Genomic DNA, 18,981 nt, shown 5'->3' with positions numbered 1-18,981 from the left:
TTTCCGTCTTGACATAAATGCGCTTACACGCCCTCTAGTGGAGGAACGTTGCACAACGCTCCCGGAAGTAGCTGTACAGGGAGGAGCCACAGCCCGGTGCAGTTAGCTGGTTGGCACTGGCTGTTTTGGGGGGGGTGGGGGGTGAAGAAGATCAGCGGGCCTGGGGCTGCAGTAGCTGACTGAAAGCTGGGAACCTTTACCGAAGTTAGGCGAAGCCTCGAAAATTACAACGTAAATTTGCTGTTACCGGGTTTAAAAAATATATATATATATAAACAAAGAAAGGAAGCTTTGGTAAAGTGCCCCAGTACCCCCTCAACGGAAGAGCGCCAGGATAACAAACGTACGCTGGGAATCAGGTGAGTGTGTGACGGGGCCTCAGTGTTGCCCAGTTCTGCTTACTTGTAGCCGGCTAGCTAATGTAGCTATCTGAGGCGCTACAGGTGCCGACTGTCCCTGGGTGACAGTAGCTAGGTTGGCTAACTTGAAACTCAGTAAATAACCGGGTAGCTGTGTTTTGTTCGTAAATACGCGGTTGGCGTTTGAACCAGCTCCTTAACACTGTCGTTAGATTAGCGCATCTGTCCCAAGTTAGCTAGCCAGCTGGCGGAATGTAGTACCTTTTAGCTAGTGCTAGCTAATTAACCAGACTAACGATATGGGGCAAATTAAAACTCGCTTAAAGCCTACAAAATCTCAAATCCCGATTCCAAAATACCTGGCTGTGTTATCGATTTCATAAGTAGAGTGACCCGTACACAGATTTCAAGCATGCGGAACCCTTACTCTGGTTTCTTTATCGAGCTTGTAGCTAGCTGGTTTATTTTGTGTTAGCTAGCTTGGCTGTTTACTGACCTACCAGTACATTTAACAATCAGCCCGTAAGACATGCTATAATGAGTTTCGCAGATTATTTATTTAGCTAATAATATGCAGTTTAGAAAGCTATTTTAGCTAATAATATGCAGCTTGGGAAGATGATAAAATGAACAAGTCCGTGAATAATGATTTGTTGTCACAAGTATAATTTCTGTGTTAAATAAAATGTGTAGTTAATGAGGTGTGTCAGGATCACCAGCTCCAAGCATTGGCCATTCTCCTGATTTTGGCTAGGGGACGGAGTAGTTTACCATGTTTCTGCTCCACCGGTTTGTCAGGTTTTGGCAAAGATGGCAATCACATCCGCCTTAAAGCTGCTCGTATTACTTTGTGGTTGTATCTCTTAATTTTCCTAGGTCTCGTTCGTTATGCAAACTAGCAAACGTTGATAACCCGTGTGGGGTGCAGGCTTGTTCATTAACGTCGTCTTAGATTGTAAAGATCTATTACTCAACGAATTAATGTTTTAGGTGTTCAGTATGTTTGGAGGGTTCATGTAGGTTATGAGTTAATGTATATCAAACCTGCATATTTGATTCATTCTCATTTTATATTATGCCGAATTCTATATTATGTACAAAACGAAATGGTTTGTGCTTCTAGCTTTGTACAAGTGCACACTTACAGCACTCGGTGTGTAGGCTACATAATTCTGTTTTACCATGTGGGAGAGGCTACATACCCACTTAAATTAGACTGTGGTTGCTACAGAAGTGACAAGCTAAATTTGTTAACCTACATAGGTTATATGTGCACCTTGAAAATGAGGCTTTTGTATTTTAAAACTTTCAGCAGATTGCTCTCTATACTAAAAGGGCACGTTGATGCTTCTTTTTTTTTTCTCCTGCAACAACAACAAAAATGCTTCCAGACAACCTAAACACCACTAAATCTAACTAATATTTAACTAAATTATTATAACTAAATAATAGTTCGGTTTTTTTTCCATTGTATTAGACATTCAATATAAATTTGTGGTGTAGAATTTCACTGAAATGTTTTGCAGTATCTGCAGTGGTAATACCAGAACATTTACTTAGCTTGATGTTATACAGAATTAGATTTAATGGGTGGAAAAAATCCTTAGAATTATTCCTGGATTAACAGCCTAGTGGTCATTCTAACAATTCCATTGAGAGATTCTCTGGCAGCATGACCAAAAAAGCATATTATTTTTCATTCTCATGACTTACTCCCACTTTTCTCTCAGTTCATAAATTTGTACAGTGACCAGACTTTTAATGTCATGCTGCTTTTTAGAGATGTCAGGAAAGAGCTGAGTCTGGCTAATCTATTATAGTTTATTTATGCTGTACCATATATTCATTTATTTAATCTTGTCTTTTCTGTAGAAGACAGGAAAGGGATGAGTCTGGGGACTGGTGTCCTGTGAACCACACCCAGTTGCTGTTCTTATTTCTTTTTATCCGAGAGGGGGTGTAGCGAGAGGAAGAGTGAATAAATGAGACCTTTGCACATCCGTGGTAACATGGTCTCTGACAAGTTTGTTAGTGAGTGTGAAGGCAGTCATCACTAAGAATAGATTTTCATGCTGGCCAGTGGATGATGGAGGAAGTCACCTACTTCCACACTTCCACATCCTCTATGGATGTTCTGTTTAGGCAGCATAAATGAACTGAATTTCTTCCTGGTACTATGATAACTCACATTGTCCACACTTGGTGACCAAGTGTAAATTTGAGATCCCTAATTCATACAAAATGTCCTGTCATGTAGCATATAGTTTGTCTTTTGTTTTGGTCATGCTTTAATATTTTAAAGAGGATATTTGTTGCATTTTCCACACACTGAGAGAAACGCATTAAGACTTGATCAGACATTTAAGATTTAACTCCATGTGAAAATCGGATGCTATGAGCTTCTTCTACTCTAAATAGCTCAGACTGCTTAGCCCCCCACACAGTGAGGAGAATTAATGGAGCTAGTTTTACTGATAATCTTCTCAAGATGTACTTGCTGCCATTTCAAACAAGAAATTAAGGAGTTTATATGTTGGTTAACTATAGCTAGCTTCATTGCAAATATGTATCTCACCAGATAATAATCAAAGATGCATATAAAGCTATGGAAGGAATTGTTGTCCATGTAAACATTGTAGCTGATGTAATGCCTAGGATATCCAGAAATCCTGCACACATGTTGGCTTAGTGTTGGTGTTTTTGCTGTTTTATTAAACTTATCTAAAGCTGGAGTGACAGATAGTGTAGATTGAATGAATGAGAATACTAACAACACTGGTGTATCATATAGATTTCTAAATGTAGGTTACATTTAACCCTCTGGTCTTTTAAATTGTGATGCTATTACTTTCCTGTGACTTTTATTTTCACTTTTTTTTTCTCAGTGTGTAATTGACTTTGAATTAACCTCAATTACAGAAGTGAGGTTTCAGAAATTGGGGGAGTTTATTGATTGTGCTTCTCATGTTGGGACAAGTTGTAGTCTTGTCTTTATCCCAGATCACTTTTATTTTCAGTGAAATATTATGCCAAGAATGTGGTGAAGTCAGAGTTATAAAGAACCGTCATGTTGTAGTAGGCACCGTGGTCATACTTTTCTAAACCACATACTCCCTTCTAGTCAGTTACAGTCCCTGAAACTTGACGACTCTATCTACAGCTTAATTTGGTGGTCTAAACATATATCGGACATAACCCACAGCAGATGCTCTCTATTCTAATATATGTTTAAAAAGCTCAGCTATAATGGAAACATGCAATTAATAATAACATTGGCAGGTAGGTGTTTATCTGGTTTTAGCTAAATAGATGGACTTGTGTTTAAGCACAGTGCTGTGAAGTTGGGACTGCCAGAGATTACTCTTTATATGTATACAGGTGATAGTTGTCCTTACAACAGGAGATGTGACTGAATTCCCAGTACTGGCATGGGCATTTAGACATTTCTTTGCAGTTTCTTTGTTTTGGGAGGTAGTGGAATATTAAAATACTGACTAAGTGACTCTATGGTGTTTGTTATTTAAGCAAAAGTCTGCTTAGTGGCAGTTAAACAAGGTGGTGTCACATGATTATGCGGGTGATGTTTGGTTGTAGCTTAATTCAAGGTCACCTTTCATGACCTGTTCCACAGGAATCCCCATGACAGTTGTTTCCTAGACCCACTGGTGTCCCTGATCATTGATCATATCACATGCACAAGTACCAGAAATTCCAAAAAATTATGCACAAACTCATAGCTGCCTTACGGCTGTGCATGTGTGGACCTAATTTCGTGCCAAGTTTTTCTGGTTTATGTTCTGGGGCAAAACAACAAAAAAAACTTTGTTGATCCTTATGCTAAATACTAAAATATACATATACTAAACAGTATACTAAAACAGTACGGTTGTTCTGTTGTTTTCAAGTGGTTGAGCACTTCCCTTTGTTTGATGTACACTGAAAATTTGGGAATCGTCCAAGCATGGCCTAGTATATGATAGTAGTTCTATTTGTATAGTAATTGAGCTGAGCTAATTAGCTATTTAGATGAACAGCTATGTGGTGCAGAAATTTAAGAGCTTTATATCTGTAGGCGCTGATCTCTGAGCTGATAATAGTGTCGGGAGGCATCTATTCCTGAAGGAGCTCTGGATTTGGTACTCCCTTCATGGGCCTCCCATCACTAATTTAGTTTTGAGACACTGGTCCTCCCATCCTTGTTCTTCCCTCTTATGTCAGTTCCTGTTGTTAGATAACAATGTTTTAGTACTGTACAAGCTTTTGGAATACCACATAAGAATCATTCTCTTTAATGACAAATTTTTATTTTTTACCATGCACTCTTTTATTCTAAGCAATAGCAATTTTTTCTTCTTTTTTCCCCCTTTTCTGCCAGTTCCACTACTGCTGGTCTCCCGCTGCGAGGTTTCTAAATGGCTTCAGAAGGCGAGCTTATTCTTAAGTGAAAGACCTCCCACTCTGTCATTGTCCCAAAGCTGAGGTTCACAGACGGTCTTTCTGACAGGCTACTCCCCTCAGGTCCCTCTACCCCCTCTGTCCTTCTGAATGAGGAAGGCAGAGTGCAAGTCCTGCCCTGTGGCCTGGAGCAACTGCATACACAGCCAAATGGGTTTAGCTAATAATGCAAGTAACTTCAAAAGGGTGTGTCTGTGTTGATCTGAAGTGCAGAGTCACATGGAGGGTTTTGAAAGGTGGGGCAGGGGGCAGTGAGAGTGTTGATGTCTAATTCTCCAACTCGCCTTGCTGACGTGGCCATTTGCTTTAGGGATTGTTTTCGAGAGACTAAATTACTTTGTGGAATTCTGAGATGGTTAAACTTTGGTTTTTGAATGGTTATAATTGTACTTCTTTCCATTTTGAATTTTGGTGCCAGTTGTTTAATTGCTTTTCTTGATGAAATTTTTAGAGGCTTTTTAAAATGTCTGCATTTTCTGGCAGTTCTTGTTCACTTCACTGTGTCCTGCTACAAAATAAAATAAGTCAGGCCTTGGCATAAACTTTTTGATGTCACTCTTGTTTATGAACCCAAAAGAAAATGTGAATGTTTGTTGGAAGAGAAATGGTGCAGAGACTGCATGTTGTATCATGGCCACTTAAGTGTTGCCCGAATGCTCTTATTAAAAGGGGAAGCTAATGCACCTCCTCCAGTCTCTGTTCCTGAAACTGACTCCATTCAACAGGTGTTTTCATCAGCTGCTGTTTGAGCGGGGGTGGGGTGGTGGGGGTGGGGGTGTACAGCTTAACTCCATACTACAGGAGAACAGTAGGTGCTTCAGTTCAGGCTGCGTTGACCTCCAGCCCTCTGTTCTTGTATGAGACTGGGCAGTCCACTGGGAGTGGGGGCTGAGAGTGGGAAGCAGAAAGGGAGGAGGGAGAGTTTCAGTCAACAGTTTATGGCTCCTCCTCTTGAATTCCTGAATTTTATTCATTTATTTATGCTGCTAATTACGTGTTTTATTGTGTGAAAAGAACACTTCCTATGTCCCTTTTTTGATCTGCTTTGGTTTCCAGTAGGTTTGTCTATTGGAAGAAAATTTGTGACTTCCCTGATTTTATTTTATTTTTTTTCTTTTTCTTACTCTATCCGGCACTTCTTTTGTGTCAGGTGGCTTAGTGAGAGTGTGTGAGAGAGAGAGGGCAGTGTGAGGCCCTTGGTCGTCCCGGGAGGATGAAGAGGTTCCGGCGACACGGGCATGACTCTCAGAGGGACAGGCTCAAGCAGGAGCTCTTCCAGTTCAATAAGGTGATTGACACTCGCACGTCAGCTCTGGTTAAATGTAGTTTTATTTTGTTTCTGTGAATACTACTCTAAACTGACCAGGGTCAAGGTTGGTATTATGTCAGCAAAGCTTTCTTGCCTAGACATTTTGTAATTGGTTTCTGTATTTGTGTTCAGAGTAATTGCTGTGCTCTTAATGTTACCCCTGGTTCACTTTTTTTCTCTAGACCGTGGAGCATGGATTTCCCCACCAGCCAAGTGCGCTGGGTTTTAGCCCCAGTCTGGAGCTCCTGGCCATTGGTACCAGATCTGGAGCTATTAAACTGTATCCTCTGCTTTATGGCCAACATGTCAGATTTTGTCCCACCTTTGCCTACTTTTGTGCTTCCGTAATCATTTCTACCAACATTGAAATGTGTGTAATAAATCCATATCATTTCAGTTCATTGAGAGGGACCCTTAGGCAGAATAAATATAGTGCAATAGAATTTTTCATTCATTTCCAGTACATCATCTTAGACACACCCATGATTGCTACGCTCTGTAAGGGTGTGTGTATTTGTGTATAAAATACCTGCATTCCCATGGAATTGCATCATAGCTATCTGAAAATCAGTTGCACAACATGAATTGTTTCCCATTTACTATAGCCGGACTGTCTGAACTCTATAAGCAGTGATGTGCCCTTGTGGTAACACGTATTGTAGGTTGAACTTTTAGTTAAACTGTTCTGTATTTTTTTGTACTGCCTACTGAATTCTTGTTTTTCCTCCATTTATCATGTTCCTTAGCTTATTTGGCAATATGTATGGAAGTTTGTTTCCTTTACAATTCTCTTAGCTATGGAGCTCCAGGAGTTGAGTTTATGGGACTGCACGATGAGAATGCTGCTGTTATGCAGGTGCACTTTCTCCCACACCAGGTATGTCTTTGAACTGTACGACCTTGGCTTACGGCGACATAGTCTGCCTTGGAATCTGTCTGCAGCACATTTCTTCACCCAAGTATATTTCTCTTGCAAGTTTCCCTTTAATGTGTGTACAGGTTGAATTGGTGACATTGCTGGATGACAATAGTCTACACATGTGGACTCTCCGAGCCCATAAAGGTGTATCGGAGCTGCTGGAAATAGGACGCTTCACACTCTCAGGTCCTCCTGGGTGAGTCAGGCTTGATTACACACACACACACACACACACACACACACACACACACAGTGTTACACTTAATCATGTGTATTGGGAAGACACCATGGGTGTGAGGCATAATACAAGCACATGGCCACGCCCACATACCCACACCAATTCACTCAACCAGCTACGCTGGCTCATGCACACCTAGACCCTGCTGTGAGACTCCCACACATATACATCATAACAGATAAAGATTTGGTCATGGAAAGAAACTTAGGGTACTCTTACTCAACAGACTTTAGAATTGCTGAATAACATGTTTGTACAAGTGTATGTAATAACCACTTGTGCCAAATTATTATTAACAGCTAATATTTGTACTATATCATAGAAGGGGTAGAGCCAAGTGTTTAAAAGTTACATAATAAATTTGGCAGGCACATTAACAGATGAATTAGATCTTGGCCCTTTTTCAAGCTGGTGCTGAAACGTTGCAGTTGCTATGTAACACTTGCCCTATGCGGGTTCCCTGGCAGTGCCATCCCTAGTGTGACCCGGGTAACGGCCGTCCTGGCCCACTCCTCGGGAGAGCTGCTTCTGCTGGGCACGGAGGGTGGCCACGTGTTTGTGGTGGAAGTGCCTGGCTTCAGGGAGCTGGAGGAGAACAACATCAGCGTGGAGGACGTCCAGAGCAGGTGCTTGGGAGGGAGCGCTCCTTCTGGGGAAGGGTCTCCTCGCTCATGGTTTTAATTTCCCACGGGTCACGACTCAAGTTTGTTTTTACTCGGACACTTTGTGTTTGTGTAAAAACATTTCCTTACTTTTCTTATAAAGTGAAGCTGTCCAATGGTACCAAGAGAGAAAATAAAGGGCTTCTATGTTGGTGTAAAGCAACATGGTATTTTGAGGAAGAAAGGGAAATTGTTCATTACCACGAAAGGTATAAACGTTCACTCAGAGTAAAGGTTTTGGCCTTCTTTATCACCTAGTTTGCTTTGCTAATTGCTTCTGTCTGCTCATTTGAACTGATTACCAAAGTCAGGCAGCTGATGGAAAAATGCTGAAGAGATTTTTTTTTTCTTTCTTTCTCATTCTGAACTATAGACCTCAGGTTATCATTCATTATTGTAATATTAGAAGATGATAAGGTAGATACGGGTCTAATCATGCATTGCAGGACATTTAAACATTTGCATCAGTTTGATCTCATTTGTATTCTCCCTGTCTTTGTGCTGTAATTTGAAATTGTTGAGATGTTTCAGATAGTCCTGCTGAACTGTGTAAGCAGCATTCTTGCATGGCCTACATAAACAGCATGCTTCATTTTGTTTTGTTTGTTTTTTTCTCTCCCGTGTTCACTAAAATCCAATGACACACGTGCACGCGCCCGCACACAGAGTTCCTGAGGAATATGTGGGCCGTAGAAACCTGGAGTGTGTGGAGGCTCTACAGGAAAACCCTCTAAATCCACGGCAGGTGTTGATTGGCTACAGTCGAGGCCTCATGGTCCTGTGGGACCTTGATCGCCGTTGTGCCATTCAGCACTTCCTAGGCATGCAGGTACTACAGACACTGGAGTCCTTAAATAGTTGCCCTTTTAAGTACAGTGTGTCTGGCTTTTCTGTTATGTTGAAGAATAGGAATTTAATTAATTGCCTCAGACATTCCTTGCAGAACTTCCTCTGAAGGATTGTGTTCTTGTCCTCTATAGCAGCTGGAGAGTGTGTGGTGGATGGAAGATGGAGGAAACATTCTCAGTTCCCATAGCGATGGCAGCTACTGCCACTGGACAGTGACGGGAGAGGACCCACAGACTGAGCCCGACAAACAAGAGACTCCATATGGTAAAAGTGCCATTGGTTGCTTTGACATTTCTATCACCTACATTGCTTTGCTACATTCTTCTTAAAGTGTCTGTTACCCCTCTAAAATGACCTCTTATTGTGCTCAGGCTCCTTCCCATGCAAGGCTATTTCTAAAATTCTCCAGGTTTCAACAAGGCAAGGGTAAGTATATTCATCTGAGAGAGAGAGAGAGTGTCTGTTTGTCTGTCTGTCTGTTTGGTCTCCTGGGGCAGGTGTGTTTGCTTTTGATGTCAAATGTTCCATTGTGATTCACTGTGGCTAGTTAATCTTTAACCCCTGCTGGGAACTTCATATTTTTCACTCCAACATCATATCATATTCACCATGCATTACTGTTATTTATTTTAACTTTTATTTATCCAGTTTATTTCCTTTATTCTTAGCAAACATATGACACACACACTACTTTACATATGTTTTATCGCTACACTGCCCTTTGCTTTGAAGGTTCAAGATGTTGTTGGGCTGCTCTGTTCAGGCTTTCGTGTTCTCTGTCCCCAGCCCCCCCTTTCTCATCTTCAACGGTGGCATGCCAAGAGCCAGCTACGGAGACCGCCACTGCATCTCTGTCGTCCACAGCAAAGCGCACGTAGCGCTGGACTTTACCTCCCGTATCATCGACTTCTTTGTTATCAGAGAGGGAGAGCACCACAAAGGTAGGGATCCATTTTTATATAACCCAGACTACTAAGACACCGTGATCTCAGCTAGTCACGTTCTCAGTAAGCGCTGCTTGGCAAGACTGTCAACCATGTAAAACATGCAGTGTAGATTAAACACTTGCATCAAGTTGCGTGAGCTCACCACTGTCGTCCTTTCTAACCTCATGAGGACCATAGGGGCGCCTATCTGGGCCAGTAATGAGTGTGTGACTCCATCCTATAGGGGATCCAAGTGCCCTGATGGTGCTGGCAGAAGAGGAGCTGGTGGTAGTGGATCTGCAGAACGAGGGCTGGCCCGTCTTCCACACGCCCTACCTGGTGCCATTGCACTGCTCAGCCATCACCTGCTCTCACCATGTCTCTGCCATCCCTCTCAAGCTGTGGGAGAGAGTTCAGGCTGCTGGCAAACTGCAGAACACGCACTACTCGAGAAGGGTATGCATTCAGAACCTGAGGCACAAGGACACTACCCCTGCACACATGAGGTTGCGTAGCGTAAGAACGGATCATATTTGTTGAAAAACTTAAGAGGAGGTACAGTGGGCAGCTGGTACCGCACGAGTTTGTCCAAAACCACAGATAATGTTCACGAAGGCCCATGGTATGCTATGAAGACAAGTTGGCTTATGTGTTGACCTTCCTTTGATTGTTTGTTTATTTCAATGTATAACCAAAAGTATATCGCATGTTATCTTAATGATTTACTTCTTGCCAAAATATTTTAACTCTTTAAATTTTTATTGCCTCTTTCTTCCTGTCTCCATCCCTTCATTTGCTTTCTTTGTAGCCTTGGCCAATAAATGGAGGGCAGAACCTTGCCCCAGACCCTCCCCAGAGAGACCTGTTGCTAACTGGGTGAGTGAACTGTTTCCGTGCAGTGCATTTTCTCATATAAACACACTATTTTGACATTGTTGCTCAAACCTGGCTGGGTAGGGCCACACCTCTGCCCAGTTCAGGGTTCCTTTTGCTCTTGTTTTAAAGTTTAAGCATGTTTTCAAGGTCAGATGAATTGGATTGGGGAACACATTCAACTCTGATGTAAATGTGAAGCCTGCTTTACAGCACTGTCTCTAATTGTGTCGTAGAAGAAAGTATATGGGCAAAGGTCTTTTGATCTATTACTGTGGAGCCAATACACTGAGAACATTGTGATGCAGCAGTCAGTATCAGATTGTTTACCGAGCACAACCATCAAGTTACTTTCAAAATAAGTGGAAGAAGGACTGCCAGTAATTCCATGGAATGTCTCTAGAAATTTACCTGACACACTGCACTTTGATATGAGGAAGTGGTATGCCTGTTAAACCTGTTGTGTATTAAACACATTTCAATCCTGCTTTAATTCTGTAGCCATGAAGATGGAACGGTACGTTTCTGGGATGCTTCGGGTGTCTGCCTCTACCCTATGTACAAGCTGAGCACGGCTGCAGTCTTTCACACCGACACTGACCCCAATGACAACATGAACCAGAACACCGAGGGCGAGTGGCCCCCCTTCCGCAAGGTCAGAAGTCCTTAGTTGTTAGTTATAGCTCTACAAACGAGGCATTAGTGGTTTCTTATGTTTGATATGGCTTCATTGTGCCTGCATGGTAGGTATTTCCTTCGTCAGTCTGAGGTCCCGTGGTTTACCATGTTATTGTACTGTGTTTAGGTGGGCTGCTTTGACCCATATAGTGATGACCCTCGCCTCGGCATCCAGAAAATTCATTTGTGTAAATATAGCGGTTACCTGGCTGTAGCAGGAACTGCAGGGCAGGTAGGTTCTTGTGCAGGCTTATCAGTTGTTTTGAATTTAGCTTAATTTGTGTCATTTGTCTTATAATGTACATAAATGTGTTTAATACTCGCTGTACAGTTTATTTGATAAGTAAATAATTGAGGTGGTTGTTTGTTGAAACCCACACCCATATTCACATTTATTTCCCCTGCTGCAGTTCCCTTTTCATAGGGAACACAGTCAACTTAAAACACATTGTGACTCATTTTAGTAAAAATCATTATTTAGACACACATTTTCAAATTTTTTACAACCAAAAGCCCTGCTACACATTGTCATGTTCTAAACTCTTTGACACTACCCCCCACCCCCCAAAACACACAAACTAACAAACGAAAAAACAGAACAGTGACTACATAAGTAACTGAAGCGGTTGTTTCTCAGATCCTGATGCTGGAGATGAACGACGAACTGGCTTGTCAGACGGTGGAGTCCACCGTGGTGGACCTGCTGCAGGGCCAAGAGGGCTTCCGTTGGAAGGGCCAGGCACGGCTGGACCTCCGCCAGGAGCCTGTCAACTTCCCCCCGGGGTTCCAGCCCTTCACCCTGGTGCAGTGCCAGCCGCCTGCAGTGGTCACGGCGATCGCCCTGCACTCCGAGTGGAAGCTGGTGGCCTTCGGGACCAGCCATGGCTTTGGCGTGTATGACTACCAACAGAAGAGCAACGTGCTAGTCAAGTGAGAGAGGTTTTTTTTTTTAGTTTTTTTTTTATTAAGTGTCTCATGAGAGTGACTCCGCTCTCTGTGGACTTCTGAGTAAATGTTGCCTTGTGCCTTGTAGCAACATCGACTTGGAAAAATTCCTGTTAATGGCTAGTCATGTGGGGACAGTTCCTTGGTTGATGTTAGTCATCCTGCCTAGCAGAGCATACAGTAGCTTACTGGTGGGAAAAAAAACAATACAAACAAGCCCTGATTTATTAATCACATGATTATTCTGATTTCAAGCACTGTTTCAAAACTGCCAGGTTGCTACCATTCAGTACTACTGTGAGGGGGTGGGGGAAAATGTTTCTTTTATTTATATATATATATATATATATATATATATATATAAAACATTTTTTTTACTGGTTTTATTTATTCATCTTTTTTACAGTACTACAAGGTGTCTGAACTTCTAATTGTTCTTTTCAGAGGTGACCTTTCTGAACTAGTTAGTTCCTCATTGACTGTGTCCTGCCATAGGTGCACTCTGAACCCCAGTGACCAGGTGGCCCTGGAGGGCCCACTGTCCCGAGTGAAGTCCATCAAGAAGTCCCTGCGCCAGTCCTTCCGCCGAATCCGCCGTAGTCGAGTCTCCATGCACAAGCATCACCCCAACAATGCAGCCAAGGTGCTTCTGCCTTGGTCGTCTTCTTATTTTACTTGATTAATGCTTGATAGCTGATTAGGAGATGCATTTAAGCCTGGATATATTTAATTACTATTATCATTATGGCTTGTCATTTTGAGGAAATTGCTGAACTCAGAGATCTACATTATTACTATTTACATTATAAATAACAGTTGTAAAAATGTTTGCCACATTTATTTTACATAAGTGATTCTTTTCTGCTTCTATCACAAACAGTAAGAACAAACAAGCAAGCAAACATTAGAAAAGGGGGACATGACAGGCATATATACATTTTCAATCTCTTCATTTAGCAGGGGTACAGGATCATATTAGTTTGAGAATTGTAATGGGCTGCCTATGAATTTATATAGCATATATACAGTATGTGGAGGTTTAGTTAAGACCTACCAACAAAAAAGTCTTCCATTTATCCCAGTGTTTTGTATAGATGTTCTTTTGTAATCATAGCGAGTATGTCTTTACATTTCACAAATTTCTTTAGTAATTTACAGCCATTGTATTATTGTTGAGGGGCACCAGGCTGTAAACATCGAGTTATAGCTTATCTGCCAGCTGCCAGTAGAATCTTTAATAAATACATACCATGATTTTGTATAGGTTTTGGAATCAGACCAAAATATAGAACAAGAGATGTTTCCCCGGATCTGATTTAAGGATGTTGTTTGTATATTCACTTTTTGCTGCTTTTATATTCTCTATATTTACCTGTGTGTTGGTGACTGTAGCTACAGGAGATAAATGCACGGCTAGAGGCAGAGGCTCTGCATGAAATGGAGCTGGCACCAGTGCAGAGGAAGATTGAAGCTCGCTCTGCTGATGACTCCTTCACTGGCCTTGTCAGAACACTCTACTTTGCTGACACTTTCCTCAATGACAGTAAGTGAATTAAATTAAATTGAAGCGACTTGTTAAAAAAAGGTTATTTTGTATTAACTTTTTATTTTGCTTGGTTGAAAATGATTTTTATAGGACTGAATTATGCTATGGTCATGCTGTACATTAAAAAAAAAAAGCTTTTGCACATTATATGATGGTGGTGGTGGTAGTGATGGCAATCTCTTCCACAGGCTATCATAACACACCTGCCCTGTGGGCAGGGACCAATGGGGGTGCCATCTTTGCCTACATGCTTCGCCTCCCTCCTGTAGAAAGAAGAATGGATGACCAAGTAATGGCTTATCCAGGTAAAAAACTCTCGTACATGGTGTGCACATGCACACACGTGCACGCAACCAGATATTGTTCAGTTTTCTAATAGGATCTTTTGTATTATTTTTGTACTATTAAGAGACACACATTTAATGAAAACATTCATATTAACATAGCTTTCTTATTTTCATGTCTCTACCCCCCCCTCCCCCCCCCTCAGTTAAAGAGATCCAGTTGATGCATCGTGCCCCAGTTGTAGGCTTGGTGGTGTTGGATGGGAGGGGAGCACCGTTGCCAGAGCCGCTGGAGGTGGCACATGACCTCTCACGCAGCCCTGAGATGCAGGGTTACCACCAGCTGCTCGTCATCTCAGAGGAGCAGTTAAAGGTGAGAAAGCTGCCAAAGTTCCATAATTTTTGCCACACATTTCACATCATAAAGATTAGATATTCAAGCCTTGTTTTGTACAACCAGTCTGGATTTTTTTTTCTTGTCTCTCTTTTTCGTCCTTTTTTGTGCACTGTATGATTGACTACAACTGCACTACAGTCATTTCAACATATGGGTCATTTTTCAGAAAGATTGGCTTAATCTTAAAAGGGCTTGGTTGGCAGAACAGAAACATCTCCAGTAAAAACCCCTCATGGCGGCTGTTGGCCTTTTAAGGCATTACAGCCTTTCTATGCTCAATCTTTAAATGCTGCAGCAATTACCCCATATTATTATTTTGTTAATATGCATAATAAAAACTAAGCTATGAAAGCCACACATTCATGCAGACATGGGTACAGTGGAAGCAAAATAAATTGTAAATCCATTGTGGATGTCTTGTTTAAATGATGCTATTATGTTCAAAATAGATAATCCTGAAGCGCTCCCTGTAACACACTCTTGTAATGCACTGAACCATGAACCTTCTAACCAGCAGTGCATGAGCTTCATCCTTCTGATTCATTAGTGCTTTTGTGAATGGTCCCCTGCTGTTTTTAACAGTAGCAGTAGCAGCTTTGTGATTTTGATTTGAGTTTTTTTTTTTTTTTTTAAATTTAATTTCCTTGTATTTCCACAGCTGTTCACATTGCCTAAGGTGAGCAGTAAGGCAAAGCTTAAACTGACAGCTGTTGATGGTTCCCGGGTGCGTCGAGTGGGTGTTGCCTGGTTTGGCAGCAGTCGGGTGGAGGACTATGCAGAGAGTGGCTTGGTGGTGTTGACCAATCAAGGGGATCTGCATGTCATCTCCTTGCCGTCAATCAAAATGCAAGTGCACTACCCCTGCATTCGAAAAGAGGATGTCAGTGGGGATCGCCTCTTGTGTCTTCACCAAACTGGCCAAGGTGGGTCTTGGACTTTCCCCCTCAGTTCACATCAACTCACACAATGGATCATTCATCCAGGCCAGCATTTCTTAAACTACACTTGCCACATGATTGGAAGTACGTCAGTGCAGTAAAAACTAGTTCACCCAGGAATAAATTTTGTTGAGTGATGGCACCCTCTGAAACTATAAATAGTGCTGTGGATGAGGGATAATGTTTTCAGTTTGATGGTGTATCTTTGCCACCATGCTACACCATGCTAGTAACCATTATCCTGTGTTTGCTTAAACATAGATTTGTTGTTTTGTTGTGTGGAAGTTTCTATTCCCCCCCCCCCCCCCCACCCAACCAATAATAAAATAAAATAAAACTACGCAGACATACCAGCTGTTCAGTTAGCAACAGCTAGCCACAACCAGTTTCAAGATTAGTAATACATTAAGTTAAAGGTGTGGGATCTGCTACACTGCACAAATAGAGTTGGTGCTAGCACTGTCATAAATCTGGTGGAGCAAGCACATGCTAGTCCTGATCCTCAATGATATTTCACAGACCTTAACCTTCAGATACATTTTAGATGTTGGGTAGTTAATTCCTGCTGTGTTTATGCAACATTATCTTGACAGTATAAAGCAGCTTTATGTACAGATACATGTACAGATTTATGTGCACAGTCAGTAATGTAGCTTAGAATTTTATTCTAAATGATTGTTTTTAACATGTGTATATAAGTCTATCAATATGTTCATACTTTTGTTTGCATATTTTTACTTTCATCTATTAATGTTTACATTAAAAATACCATTGCTCTTCTATTTTTGATTTCCAGGGTTCTACCTGATCTCTCCATCTGAGTTTGAGCGTTTTTCTTTGTCTGCGCGCTGGGTAGTGGAACCTCGATGTCTGGTAGAGGCGCCCTCCCAATCCAGGCCCACCTCACCCTCAAGCCAGCCTTACCGAGACCAGCTCGATGGCGCATCCACGCAACACAGGTACGTTTGTCCACTAGTTAGTTTGCATCAAACCTAGTTCATAGAGACGGAGCTGAGTGCAAAGGTTTTTTAGTAGTATGCAACTAGAATGCATCAGGAACCATTACTAAAGCTTTCTGTTGTCAGCAGTGCACAATTTATGTTATCCTTTTGTTTTTACAGAAACTTTACAAGGAACAGTGAAAACTGTGGTGAGATTTCTGTGATGACACATGGGTGTTAAATGTCAAAACGCACGCCATCAAATACTAAAACATGCATGTTGTCAATGATTCATTGGATATTTCACCTAATTCACTTGTTCATGCTTCATTCTTTTATTTATTTGATCATAAGTCTTGGTACGAAAATGAGCTGCTGGGGTGAAGATGGGTTTGTTCTCTAAATAACTTACTAAATGTTTTTTAAACACATGTGGCTATTAACTCAGATTTTACATTATAAATTAGGTTTTGAAATATGCCCTTGCTACCCATTGGTTTTAATGCATATTTCACATCTGCTTTTTTCTTTTGATAATTTCCATAAAAATAATATATGATTAACTTATGATTGGTAAAAATAATTATATAGTTATTATATTATGTAATTATAATCATTACATATTTTACATACTGAGTTCATTTATAATACATTAGGGAAAAATTAATGTTTTAAATAAATAATAAAACTAAATATAAATAAAATTAAATCCTTCACTTCAGTAGTTTCCTCACTAGGTGATTAGTGCATGCCAAACAAGTGAAAAGTGAAATTATTCCCCAAGATGCAGATCATGTCTTTTTAACTGAAGATGATCATAACAAAAGATGCTTAAGTGTTGCTGACGAGCTTCCGCTGAATTGACCCAAATGCTTGTATGTTCCAGAGAAATCAGCTAGACAAGTAATGGAGCATGCTTTGCTGAATGATGAGAGTGAGTACATGAGAAACCAGTGGCCTATTGGCACTTAGCAGCCAAAATGCAGTGACTGGCTGCCCACAGTTTAATATTGAGAATGATGCAGCCTCAGGGAATTCTTCAGTTTCTTTCCATGTTGCTTGCTTTGTGTCTTAATGTGTGACATGCAACAATTGGCTCAAGCAGTGTGCTCAGCTCTATGCATATGCAAAATCCTTGCTTGTCCAATGCAGTCATTTGTGTGAGCATGATCCATAACAAACCCATACACCTGCACTGTAACAATACAATCATGTTTTTGTTTTATGTTTATTGTGCTGATAATTCGGTTCAGTGTTTTGATTCAGACATGCAGTTGCATATCTCTTGAACATGCAAGGTCACGTAATTGCTGGGTGAGAGAATCTCTGAAGTGCTTAGTCATGTGATTTATGTTCTTCACTACCACAGAGGTGCTTCAGGAGATCCAGAAGTCACTAGAAAGTGATCAGATGTAAGTATTTCAGTTCAGTCTTCATTCAAAAACACATTTATAATTGCATGTTTATATTGACATAGAGAAGCGGTTTGGTTTTGTGTGCTTTTAAGGATGTTTCTGGAGAACAGTCTGAAGACTAAGCCAAAACCAGGCAGGGTGCTGAGTAATGGAGGTAAACTTCAACTTGTGCTTACTCACTGTGGCCCCATTACCTTTCTCATCTTGCCTCATAAGCGAGATGAATGTCATGTTATCTTTTTTAGAGGTCTATGTGTCACCTGTAATCATTTCCTTCCCTAGATTGATATAGATTGATTCTCGTAATCCCAGTGCCTCAAATGCCTACTCCGGCCTTGAAGACCTGAACACTACTGCTAGTATCACTACTGAACCATATGAAGCCCGTGTGGGAGAAATGGGAGTGAGAGCAAGAGGGACCACCGCTTGTGCCTACCAAGACCAACCACTGTATCTCCATCGATCCCATATACAGACACCACCACCAACCTCTACCTTTCAGCTTGTGCCCTGCCTTAATGTGGGGCAGCAGCTACACCATTCAAAAGCTCAAGGTTGAGGCGAGGGCAATGTTTTCTATGGTTAGTTTTAAAATGTCTTTTTAATTTAACTTTTACACATGATTTTGTATATGTGATTGAAGACTCAAATCTTAATAGATGGTGTGTCTCACAAGCGAAAAGATACCAACAGTTATTGGACATAAATTGGAGTATGATGATAAGACGGTTTTAGGATTTGTACTAAAACGTGCTAAAGCCATAAGTGCTGATGAACCACATGTATATGGAAAAAAAAACTTTGAGTACTCTAAAAATATACCTTTTTTTTCACCTGGAAAGAGGGGAAAGAAAGGTATATAATTACATTTGTTGTAGGTACTTTTCACTACTGTGTAGCACACATGCTGTAATTCCTAAGGGGTGCAACTTTCTAAGGGGTTTGGTTTTTAATCTTTTTATAATGTCAGCTTTTTATGCCAGTTATGCATATTGTAATTTAGGAATGTAATTTTAAGATATTGTAGTAAAATGTTTAATATATATGTATATGAAAATCTGTAACTGTTTAATGGTGTTATTTTCCAATCCAAGGATTTATTTTGGTACTGTCTTTTTGAATGCTTTCAGCATTTCTGGGGTCTAGAATATATTTTTGTAGTTAATTGATCATGTACAAGAACACTATGATTTGTAATTTGACACTACTATTAAGTAAAAATTTTCAAATCTTCCCCACAACTGTGT

General features: G+C 40.9%; 1 protein-coding gene across 1 annotated transcript; it reads left to right on the top strand.

The window, feature by feature from the left end:
* The first annotated feature begins 150 nt into the window (after nucleotides 1-150).
* llgl2 (LLGL scribble cell polarity complex component 2) lies at nucleotides 151-18,972 on the top strand. Its single transcript, XM_027010420.2, has 26 exons — nucleotides 151-359; nucleotides 5,965-6,102; nucleotides 6,306-6,403; nucleotides 6,919-7,000; nucleotides 7,123-7,238; nucleotides 7,748-7,906; nucleotides 8,609-8,771; nucleotides 8,923-9,055; nucleotides 9,163-9,217; nucleotides 9,578-9,732; nucleotides 9,962-10,173; nucleotides 10,526-10,593; nucleotides 11,092-11,245; nucleotides 11,396-11,500; nucleotides 11,906-12,198; nucleotides 12,709-12,856; nucleotides 13,606-13,756; nucleotides 13,948-14,064; nucleotides 14,250-14,416; nucleotides 15,099-15,363; nucleotides 16,175-16,337; nucleotides 16,500-16,528; nucleotides 17,206-17,253; nucleotides 17,689-17,731; nucleotides 17,827-17,888; nucleotides 18,017-18,972. Exons 2-26 carry the CDS (start codon nucleotides 6,028-6,030, stop codon nucleotides 18,019-18,021), a joined length of 3,066 nt encoding a protein of 1,021 aa, XP_026866221.2. The 5' UTR covers nucleotides 151-359; nucleotides 5,965-6,027; the 3' UTR covers nucleotides 18,022-18,972.
* The last annotated feature ends 9 nt before the right edge of the window (nucleotides 18,973-18,981 follow it).

This window comes from Electrophorus electricus, chromosome 14 (assembly GCF_013358815.1).
Source record: "Electrophorus electricus isolate fEleEle1 chromosome 14, fEleEle1.pri, whole genome shotgun sequence".
Lineage (NCBI taxonomy): Eukaryota > Metazoa > Chordata > Actinopteri > Gymnotiformes > Gymnotidae > Electrophorus > Electrophorus electricus.
The sequence above is the reverse complement of the archived record's forward strand: the minus strand, read 5'-3'. Positions and strand labels throughout refer to the sequence as shown.

What these genes read in the sequence shown, in the direction of transcription:
- llgl2 (XM_027010420.2), top strand. Translation starts at nt 6,028, where the DNA reads ATGAAGAGGTTCCGGCGACACGGGCATGACTCTCAGAGGGACAGGCTC. An exon ending in AGAGACCTGTTGCTAACTGG is followed by an intron (nt 10,594 to 11,091) that starts GTGAGTGAACTG and finishes TTAATTCTGTAG; the next exon opens with CCATGAAGATGGAACGGTAC. An exon ending in AAGGAACAGTGAAAACTGTG is followed by an intron (nt 16,529 to 17,205) that starts GTGAGATTTCTG and finishes TGTATGTTCCAG; the next exon opens with AGAAATCAGCTAGACAAGTA.